General features: G+C 43.1%; 1 protein-coding gene across 1 annotated transcript; it reads right to left on the reverse strand.

Moving 5' to 3' along the window:
- Window positions 1-353: 353 nt before the first annotated feature.
- rprd1b (regulation of nuclear pre-mRNA domain containing 1B) lies at window positions 354-9,382 on the reverse strand. Its single transcript, XM_063015437.1, has 8 exons — window positions 9,163-9,382; window positions 7,252-7,525; window positions 5,532-5,661; window positions 5,084-5,223; window positions 3,727-3,848; window positions 3,467-3,593; window positions 2,236-2,411; window positions 354-925 (listed from the first exon to the last, which is right to left on the reverse strand). Exons 2-8 carry the CDS (start codon window positions 7,400-7,402, stop codon window positions 776-778), a joined length of 996 nt encoding a protein of 331 aa, XP_062871507.1. The 5' UTR covers window positions 7,403-7,525; window positions 9,163-9,382; the 3' UTR covers window positions 354-775.
- Between the last annotated feature and the right edge of the window lie 1,649 nt (window positions 9,383-11,031).

The raw sequence follows: 11,031 nt of genomic DNA on the forward strand, positions 1-11,031 counted from the left end.
GTTTTTACCACTGCGCCAGGCGGCACGGTGGGTTCGATCCCGAGGTCGGGCGGTCCAAGTCTTTTCTGTGTGGAGTTTGCATGTTCTCCCCATGTCTGTGTGGGTTTCCTCCGGGTGCTCCGGTTTCCTCCCACAGTTCAAAGACATGCAAGTGAGGTGAATTGGAGATGGACTGATGAATCTTGTGTAATGATTAACTACCGTTTCTGTCATGAATGTAACCAAAGTGTAAAACATGACGTTAAAATCCTAATAAACAAACAAACAAACAAACCACTGCACCACCCGAGCGCTCCTTCTTCCCTTAATATAATGATGGTGAGAAGAGAAATCTGAAGGCTGGAGGCGGCGTCTTCTGTTTGCTGTCTGCTTAGCTGTAGCTTTATTTCAGGTACTCCGTTCTCATAACTGATAAAAACTTCAGATCATTTTTAACAGACGTTCCACACCCGACACCTCATGGAAATTAATAATCAAATCAAGCCAAATGAAACCATCTACATAATAAAACTAAAACTAATAACAACAAGACAACAGAGGTGCGTTCAAAGCAGGAACAGCAAACAGCGCGTTCGCTCTGGTACAAACCCGGCGGTAATCGGCAGTCATTTCTGTCTAAAAGCCAAACAAAACCAAACGAAAGGGACGAAAGACCGGAGGGATATCAGTCGATCGGCTGGTGGCGGTGGAATCAGAGTCTGGTTGGTTTCTGCACTCGCGAGCGTTTCTCTAGAATTGGAGATTTGAGGTGTCAGAAGGCGAGCGGACAGGCGAATCAATCGGTGGAGAAGAGGTCTCCGGCCGAGGGCAGAGGTGCCAGTCCTCCGGTGACGTTGGGCAGGAGCGAGAGATCGGGCAGACTCTGGATGTGAGACTTCAGCTCTTTGCGCACCTGAGTGACCCGGGCCAGTTTCTGCTTGTACTCCTGCAACAGAACAAAAACCACAAAGGAACACTTACTCAGAGTCTGAAAGGCAAAAGTATTGGGACACGGCTTCTAATTGTTGATTATTAGAATAGAATTATGTGCTTCCAACTTTGCATTATCAGTTTAGGGAAGGCCCTTTCCTGTTTTAGCATGACTGTGCCCCTGCAAACAAAGCAAGCTCTATAAAGACATGCAGAAACTCCAGTGTCCTCCAGAGCCCTGATCTCAACCCTAGCTCTGGAATGAACTAGAACATCAACTGAGGCTTTCTTGACCAACAAATACTGGTAGCCTAGTGGGTGGAGCTTTGGGCTATCAATGGGAAGATCGTCGGTTCAAATCCAGCCTCTGCTATGCAGCCACTGTTGGGCCCTTGAGCAGTTGTAGCCTAACGGTTAAGGTACTGGACTAGTTATTAAAAGGGCGCTGGTTCAAGCTCCACCACTGCCTGTTGGCCCTTGAGCAAGGCCCTTAACCCTCAATTGCTTAGACAATATATACCGTCACAGTACTGTAAGTCACTTTGGATATGAGCGTCTGCTAAATGCTGAAAATGTAAATGTGATGTAAATGACTAAATGTGCACAAATTCCCACAGACATTCCAGAAAGTCTTGTGAGAAGCCTCGTCAGAAGAGCGGCTGTTGTTATAGCTGAAGGATTACAGATTAGAGGTCACTCTGTTTTAATATAATTTGTTTTTGAAATGGGACGTCCGACAAGCTCATGGTCAGGTGTCCAAATACTTTTGACCACGTAGTGTATTTTTGGGTCTGTATCTGCACTCTGTGTACACATTGTGTCAGTTGTCTGACCTACTGCTACAACATTTACATTTATGGCATTTAATACAATCCAAACAACTAGGGGTTAAGGGCCTTGCTCAAGGGCCCAACAGTGGCAACTTGGGGGTGGCGACGAGACTTGAATCAGCAACCTTTGGATCAGCAAGTCCAGAACCTTAACCTCTAAGCTACCGCTGCCCACCTACTATCGTTTGATCCCCAGGTGGGGCGGTCCGGGTCCTTTCTGCGTGGAGTTTGCATGTTCTCGCCGTGTCCTCGTGGGTTTCCTCCGGGTGCTACGGTTTCCTCCAACAGTCCAAAGACATGCAAGTGAGGTGAATTGGAGACACTAAATTGTCCAAGACTGTGTTCAATATTAAACATGAACTGATGAATCTTGTGTAATGAGTAACTACCGTTTCCTGTCATGAATGTAACCAAAGTGTAAAAAACATGACGTTAAAATCCTAATAAACAAACAGAACAAACAAACAAAATCTGTGAATAAAATCGAGCTCAATACCTCCAGCTTCTTCTCTCTTTCGTTGAGCGCCTCCTTCTGGGTGTTGATGTATTCGGTGAGCATGCGCGCCAGCTGCCTGCGGTCCTCCAGCTCGGCCGCCAGCCTCCCGTTATACTCGGCCAGCAGCAGACAAGCCTCGTCCACCGTCTTAGACAGTTTATCTGCTGCGTCTTTATCTGTACGGGATTTCACACAGGTTCCGGTCAGATCTGTCATGTCCAACTGTTCGGTTTTTCTATTGTACACAATGTGATGCTGAACAAGCTTATAATCGGGCGTCCATGGACATGTTGTGTACATTTCATGTTAGGAGTGTAAACAGAATGAAATACAGTGTAATTCTGCATTAGAGGTAAGCAACGCACTGATAACCATAATACAGGACGCCTAAATACACCTAACAGAGAACTAGATCAAACAGTAAGCCTATTTTAGGAACATATATAGTAGTGGGTTAAACTCTTTCTGTGTCACACAGGGTCTGTGGGTGTGGCCACGCTCGCCAGGGGAAGCCGTCATGCTCACAAATCAGACTCCACGAGCCACACAATGTTTTGGATTGTGATGTCCACATACTTTTGGCTATATAACTTCTTTCTATCTTCACTTAATTTGACAAAGTGTTTAATTTACAGCCTCAACTATAGTCTTGAGACAACAGGTGAGGTCAAAAGTTTACATTCACCCACAGGAGTTCATGATGTAAAAAAATTATTTCACTTTGTATCTCAGCTCTGCTATCAGCCGGCCAGGCGCCTACACAGACGCACGTATGGCTGTGTCTCTGTAAGGGAAGGGGCAATGGCTGAATAAGGGTTTCAAACCGGTCGAGGGATCTACACAGGGGGGAAACTGATCACGAATGGCAGTGCGTCGGTCTCCGCATGCCATACTGAATTCTGTGAGTGGTGTGCGTGACAGCCTCGGCCCTCCTTGAACGCGGATGTGGGTGGTGGCAGCAATAAGAGAGAAATAAGCTCCAAATTAAAAGGTGAGGTGATCTGTGCCCATATAAATAGGGCTAGTTTGACTGCACCCATTAAAAAGTACAGTGAAGATTGTATCGGTGCATTTAAAATAGATCAATCAAAATCATTAGCATGGAAGTAGGTGTGATCGTGGAACATTTCCACCACCAAGTCGCTGAAGGTGATGAAGCTGATGATGAAGATTTGCCGATTAGAAGGAACACAAGTTTCAGAGGATTCATTCTTACGTCTCTGCGACTCACCCATGATCTTCTCCAGCAGCGAGACGTCCTGAACCTCCTGAGGCAACGAGGCGATCTTCTGGCGGACAGCAGCATCGCCGGACGCAGCGTTCTCCAGATCCTGCAGGGCCTTCACCAGGTCCTCCGTCTGAACCAAACACAAAACACAGAAGCACACGGTCACACTTGGGCAGAAAGCGTCCACGCCAATGCTACAGATGTTACAGGTGTTCGACTAGACCCGGTTTTAAACGCGCCGAAGCGATTAGAAACGTGCGTACCAACTGAGGTGCGGTCACGTCCGTCTCTCTGGGAGAGTAGGGAGTCCTGTAATCATCATCTTCGTCGTCTTCTTCTTCTTCCTGAACCTTCTGGATGGTTCTTTTCACCCCTTTCTTCTCATCTGAGTAAAGAATGCACACCAATGCAGCATTAACGTTTACGTTTAAAACACTGAGCAGACGCTCTGGTCCAGAACATCTTACAGAAGAGATCTGTGGGATTGTTAAGCTTGGCGTCATTTGGGGGCGCTGGTTCAAGCTCCACCACTGCCACGTTGCTGCTGTTGGGCCCTTGAGCAAGGCCCTTAACCCTTAATTGCTTAGACAATATACAGTCACAGTACTGTAAGTCCCTTTGTATAAAAGCATCCACTAAATGCCAAAAATGTAAATGTAATATAAATTATTGAATGGGCACAAATTCACACATTCACACTTTAAGGTCAGCGGCTGTTATTACAGCTGAAAAGATCACTCAAGGGTCACTCTGGACACTGTTTTAATATAATTTGTTTTTGAAATTGGACGTCCGACAAGCTCATTATCAGGTGTCCTAACACTTTTGACCACATAGTGTATTTTTTCTTCCAACCTACGGTGGTGCAGCGGTAAAACACACGCTAGCACACCAGAGCTGACATCTTGAACTCGTGAATTCGAATCTCAACATGACACTGCCATGCTGGACCACAGAATTGGTTGGGAGTTTTCCAAACTCAGTTACCTGAATCGTGTTTTTAGCTGCTTTACACCCCAACATCTTGGACATTTTGACTAAGCTATTGCTAACTGAATTGCCGTAGGATTGCTAAGATGCCTCAAAGTGCAATCTCTAAATCGCTTAATCGCTAAACACAACCTTAAAGTTAGAATTTCACAGCAAATTGCATTTTACACATGAAACTGCTCATTTTACGGTACGTGAATTAGGTAGGACCTTGTTTATAACTAATGCAGTTACGACCTCTGCTGGCTGATTGATGGCGCCTGCACAGAGACGGGGGATAATGGAGATGAGTGTGTGACTCTTCGTGCACGATACACATCTCCATATGAACGCGACTCATACAGGCGAGAGGATGCAATCGGCTACTGCGCACGTGTCGGAGGGGGCGTGTGTTAGTCACGGCTCTCCTCAGTCAGGAATGGACTTCAGAATCGGTAGAGAGGATGCAATCGGGTAATTGAATATGACTAAAATAGGAGGAAAATTGATTAGCTAGCTAACGTGTGACATAAAGCCACGTCCTCAGTATCTACACAGGTTTCGAGTGTGAGGGGACAAAAGCTGCATGTGTGTGCATACAAATAGAAAAAGAAACAAGGAGTAGAAGGAAAGAAAGAAAGAAAGAATCACCTGCTGCTTTGTGTCGGGGGCTGTTGGAATCCTCTATGGCCAGTTTGAGCTGCTGGATGAAGTCTGCCCGGTAGAGACTGCGCTCCTGCCAGATATTCAGCAACCTCTCCATGTGCTTCCTACAACTCTCATCTGTATCTCTACATGAGCGCGCGCGCACACACACACACACACACACACACACACACACACACACACACACACAGGAGGAGATTTACTTAAATATTTCTTTAGTAAAAACTTCTGAAAGTCAAAGGAAGAACAGGGAAGGACAAATGAAGGTCGGGTGTCAGACTAGCACACCAGATCAGGAGGAAAAAAATTTAAAGTAGTCGTTTGGGTGGCGCAGCGGTAAGACACGCTAGTCCTTCAAAAAAATGCCAAAAATAAATAAACATAAACGTTGAGAGAAAATATTTTGACGTCACACTTTCCAGGAGACACAAACCTCGCTACGTGTGAGCAGGCATCAACCAGGACCCCCTCAAAATCCCTGGTAAACTCGGGTCCCTTCTTCTTACTGTTCTGTATGACATCGTTAGCGAGGTAAAGGAAGGTCAGCTTCCGATTGCTTTTAGCTAAGATGGAAAACACACAACACACAGAAAAGACAATGTCAACGTTTAAAAGTGGATTTAATGGTAGAAATCAGACCTTAGATCGGTATGATGAGTAGAAATGATTAGAACTATTATTATATAAAACATCTGCATTTGAGGAGCAGCTAAACATTTGAGAACTCAGATTTTGTTCAGACCTTTTTTTAATCTCATCAAGATACAAGTCCGAGTCACCAAACCCAATTTGTCTGTTCATATAAGAGTCACTTTTGCTCCTGTGGCCAGCTTGGTTGCTCTGGTTAAAGATAACTGGTTCGCTTTCACCAACATGAAGAGCACACAATGGATCGTGTTTAACGTCCAGGCTGAGAATCCAGTCATGGTCAGAACTGTACGCATGGGGAGCTGGACAGAACGACAAGCTGAAACGCTTGCGAGTCTGAATCTTAGCAGAGCCATTGACCTCGACAAACTCAGTTATCATGTTTGAGGCAGCGGATTCACAATCGGGAATTGGAAATGTTTTGATTGTGTGATGAAGAGGAAAAATCTATACATTTTATATTAGAACAATTTGCCTACATTTATAATAATAATAATAATCTTTATTTATATTGCACCTTTTATACAACAGTGCTCTCTACAGGACAGAAAATGGCTAGATACAACAAATAAAAGAATATAAAGACAAGAATCTAATTAAACGAAATGCTTGATTTGAAACTGAATGAATGAATGAATACACAGTAACTCAAAATGTCACTACCGCCCCATGAGTTTATGCTAGTCATGCTGTTTGGGGACAGTGTCTCCTGCATGCAGTAGTCTGTACCCCTCAGATTGGGACCCACCAAATTCAGAGCAGGACTTTAACCTGTTCTGTTTCCTGTATTAATTCCCAGGTGGAGCAGTCTGGGTACTTTCTGTGTGGGGTTTGCATGTTCTCCCCATGTCAGCATGGGATTCCTCGAGAGCTCCGGTTTCCTCCCACAGTCCAAAGACGTGCAAGTGAGGTGAACTGGAGATACAAAATTGTCCATGACTGTGTTTGATATTAAACCTGTAAACTGATTAATCTTGTGTATCTAGTAAATATCTGTCCTGCCATGAATGTAACCAAAGTGTGTAAAACATTAGAACACTCAAATCCTACTAAATAAATAAATATTATGGGGGATTTAACCTCATACATATGTGTGTGTTACTATAGAGGATTTACCCCCATACACAAGGAGAAGCTTCTAGAAAATTCTGCTTGAACTCTCTGTGCACCTTGAGAATAACAACCAAAGATTTATGATCCAGTATGAGTTTGGTGGCCAAAACCTCAATAAGAATTTAGTAGGTAAAGCTTCACCTGGGAGATCAAGGCCATAATGGTGGAACAAAGAACCTGGGTAATGCAGGATGCAAACCTAATTCTGTAAAGAATAGTAGAGGTGTTACTGTGTTTAGTTGTACCCAATCATATGCTGCATCCCTTGTCTTTAATCCCTGTATTTTTTCCTGCCTGTCTGATGTTGTAGCACTCTGTGGTATGATACTGGTGAGAGTCTCATTGATGTCCTACCATGTTCCACCACACAGACAGAAACGAAACCGCTTTACCTTTCTTCAGCTCTTTGTGCCAGATGCGGACGATGGTGGACGAATGCTTGCGGTAATGAATGATCCACAGGGACAGCGTCTGAACACTCTGCTGAGAGTTACTCAGCTCGGACAGCTTCTTCTCCAGCGCAGGCTCCGAAAACGACGACATGATGAACGGAAGGTGGTCAGAAACGGAGAAAACCAAGCGGGCGGCTTCTGGCTCTGCTCACACACAGCTGAGTGGTCTCGGTGGCAGTTCTAATGCATGTCGGGGCTGATTTCCTAACGTTTTCTGAACACATGAGACAAGAACACAAACTTGCTGAAATGTTATATTTGTTCTTATTTCTTCTATTTTAGCTGCATCATCCCAATTTAAATAGACTATATGGACAAAAGTATTGGGACACGAATCCTAATTATTAAATTCAGATATTTAAAAAACGCATATTCCTATTAGATGTATAAAAACAATTCTGTAAAATAAATGATATTCCTCCAGATATGTGAGAACAGTATGTATATGTTTATGCATTTTCTCCGCTTTTTCTCCATTTTAGCGCGTCCAATTGCGTCATGCTTCCTCTCCACCAACGCCGATCCACGCTCTGATTGAGGAGAACGAAGCTAACCCACGCCCCCTCTGACACGTGGGCAGCAGCCGTATGTATTTTGTCACCTACACTTTGATGAGTGCAGTGCGGATCAGCACTGTGTACGGAGAGACACACCCTGAGAGCACTCTTTACTCATCTCTGTGCAGGCGCCATCAATCAGCCAGCAGAGGTCATAACTGCATTAGTCATGAGAGAGACCCTATTCGGCTTAATCCCACCCCTATCTGAACAACAGGCCAATCGTTGTTCACGTGGCTGCTCAGCCCAGACGGCAGGCAGAGCTGAGACTCGATACGATGTATTCAAGATCCCAGCTCTGGTTCCAGCGTGTGTTTTTACCACTGCACCACCTGAGTGGCCAACAATCTGGGTTTATTAAGAGCATCGGAACACAGGCACTAGTTCCAAGTGCTTCTCAAAGGATGAGATCAAATTTGCCTTATTTATATGGGCCCAGAAAAGCCACCAGTCACAGTTAATCATAATTAATGACTAGAAATTAGTAGACAAGCCAAAATGTTTAAGGTTTTGGGTTTTTTTTTTTAGAAAACATCACAATAAACTAATGAAAGAAACTTTTTTCAGGTCATGAAGTAACAGAAAGAAGAGCAGTTTCATTACAGCAATTACTTACTGTGTCTCTTTAATAGTGCATGTTGATTTCAACTGGACATAATGGACGTATATGGGATTTAGACTGTGTCAGCATTAGGATCATTGTTATGCACCTGATGTTATCTGCAAATCATGCCAACTTAAATCAACTGCTTATATAGAGTAAGATTTAATAGTTCATACACACTCTATAGTGCATGTTCACCAAGCTAAGAGGCTGTTAAAATTCACTCCTTGTTTTATTATTAGCAAACAAAATACTGACTCTCAACTAGGGCTGTAAACTAGGGCTGAGAATCGATTTCTAGGAATCGATTCTGAAATTCCGGGTATGGTGAAACGAATCGACTCCAAACTTCAAACCAAAATCTTAGAAAATTGAAACAAATTTAGCTGACTCAAACTCATTAAATACATTGATTGAGCCACGTATTGTGTATTTCATACCACAGAATGTGTACTATAGTGCCCTGTGTTTTGGTTGCTAGAAGTAGAGTAGAATCGACTCATGAATCGATTCACAGAGATCAAAATCGGATCTGGACATTTCTGGAAATAAAAAGAAAACCTCAAAACTGCACAGACTTTATCATTCTAAACAAAGCAGAACACAAAGCTCAAAGTGCATGGAATGCACTAAAGCACGTTTAAACTGTGTATTATATTTATAGTTTGAATCGTTTACATAGTAACTTACTGATTCATACAGTTAATCCGTTAGCACAAATGACCCGTGTGTCCACCTTACACGCAAAACGCTTCAAATTCGCTTTCTTGAGTAACGCCGGCTCAAAATAATGTGTTAAACTGTTAAAAGATAGTGTTAAGTCTGTTATTGCGTTGTTTAATCCTCCTTAATTTAAAACTCGACACATTTCAGGAGTCTTAAACCTGAACACTCGCTGGCTGGTAAACAAGCTACATCGGTCGCTTGACGATGGCGTCGACACATGCGACTAGTGATTCGAAAATGTGTTGTGTCCCAAATCGCGTCTTTTTTCATAAAGAGTGCACTAGACATGGATCATTATTATTTACAAATCAAGTCTGGAAGCCTAATGCACTATATTTAATACAGCACTGGAATACAACATGACACTGGTATAAATCAGTAAATAAACAAATTAGCCCAAGGCATGCGAACAATTGAAATTGTACTGTGCACTTTGTAGGGTACAGGGAGCTTGGTGCAATTTGGAACACGCCCTGTCGCAATGTAGAGATACAGCATCGACAGAGCCACAGCTCGCCTCATGATGGGTGCATAGACATGCGTACTAAAGGTAAAATCAAACCTTTTACATGTTCTTTCTTTTCTTAGTTAAATATTAGTCGTGTTTGCATCTAATGCAGCTATTCAGCATTGAATATCTTATTCAGGAATAGTTTAACCCAACCTGTTATAAGAGTTTGACTGGTAAGCATGAAGGTGCACTTATTAACACTTAATTGTTCTTACTATTACAAATAAACTGGAAATAACTGAAGGACACAAACAAAACACTGTAATTAAAACACGTGAATCATAAAACTAAGCTGGGCTGGCTTGTTTACATTCCTCCTGACAGTTATAGGATAGACGACAGCTCTTTACTTGACCACAGTCATTACTGCTCACAAATAAAAACATGGTAGACTCCTTTGCCAAAGGTTAGAATGCTATGATCTTATAGTTGTGGGTAAAAAACATGGTCTGCTGTTGTAGTTCACATTTGTGGCACAACTGGCTGTGTCTAAAGGAGGGAAGGCCAGATGGGGTATCTTTTCATGGCTTGTAGTTTGACCAATGCCATGCTAGGACTGCTGGGCCCTTGAACCAGACAGATCCCCTGCTAATGGTTAAAATGATATGATCTTATAGTCGTGAGTGAAAAACATGGTCTGCTGTTGTAGTTTACATTTGTAATAGCGTCTGGTCAGGTGCTTCACAGGCACAACTGGCTGTGTCTAAGGGAGGGAAGGCCAGATGGGGTATCATTCCATGGCTTGTAGTATGACCACTGTCATACTATGACTGCTGGGCCCTTAAACCAGACAAATTTGTGAGAAGGTTTACCTTGATATTTCTCCATGTACATGCTGAAGGAGTAAATTACATAATGCCAGGTTGTCAGAGGTAAAGCTAATCTGTAATTTCCTTGCTTGTGGTAATTCTTGGCTTGTCAAGGACAGTCATCACTGCTCACAAATGAAAACATGGTAGACTCCCTTGTGAATGGTTAGAATGCTATGATCTTATAGTTGTAGGTGAAAAACATGGTCTGCTGTTGTAGTTTACATTTGTAATAGCGTCTGGTCAGGTGCTTTACAGGCACAACTGGCTGTGTCTAAGGGAGGGAAGGACAGATTTGGTATAATTTAATGGCTTGTAGTAGGACTACTGTCATACTATGACTGCTGGGCCCTTGAACCAGACAGATTGGTGAAAAATATTGGTTTAACTTGATTTCTCATTATGTACATGCTGAAGGAGTAAATTACACAATGCCAGGATGTCAGTGGTAAAGCTAATCTAGAAATGTCCTTATGATTGCACAGGTTGGGGAGATCTGTTCACTAATGGAGA

This window comes from Trichomycterus rosablanca, chromosome 19 (genome assembly GCF_030014385.1).
Source record: "Trichomycterus rosablanca isolate fTriRos1 chromosome 19, fTriRos1.hap1, whole genome shotgun sequence".
Classification (NCBI taxonomy): Eukaryota; Metazoa; Chordata; class Actinopteri; order Siluriformes; family Trichomycteridae; genus Trichomycterus; species Trichomycterus rosablanca.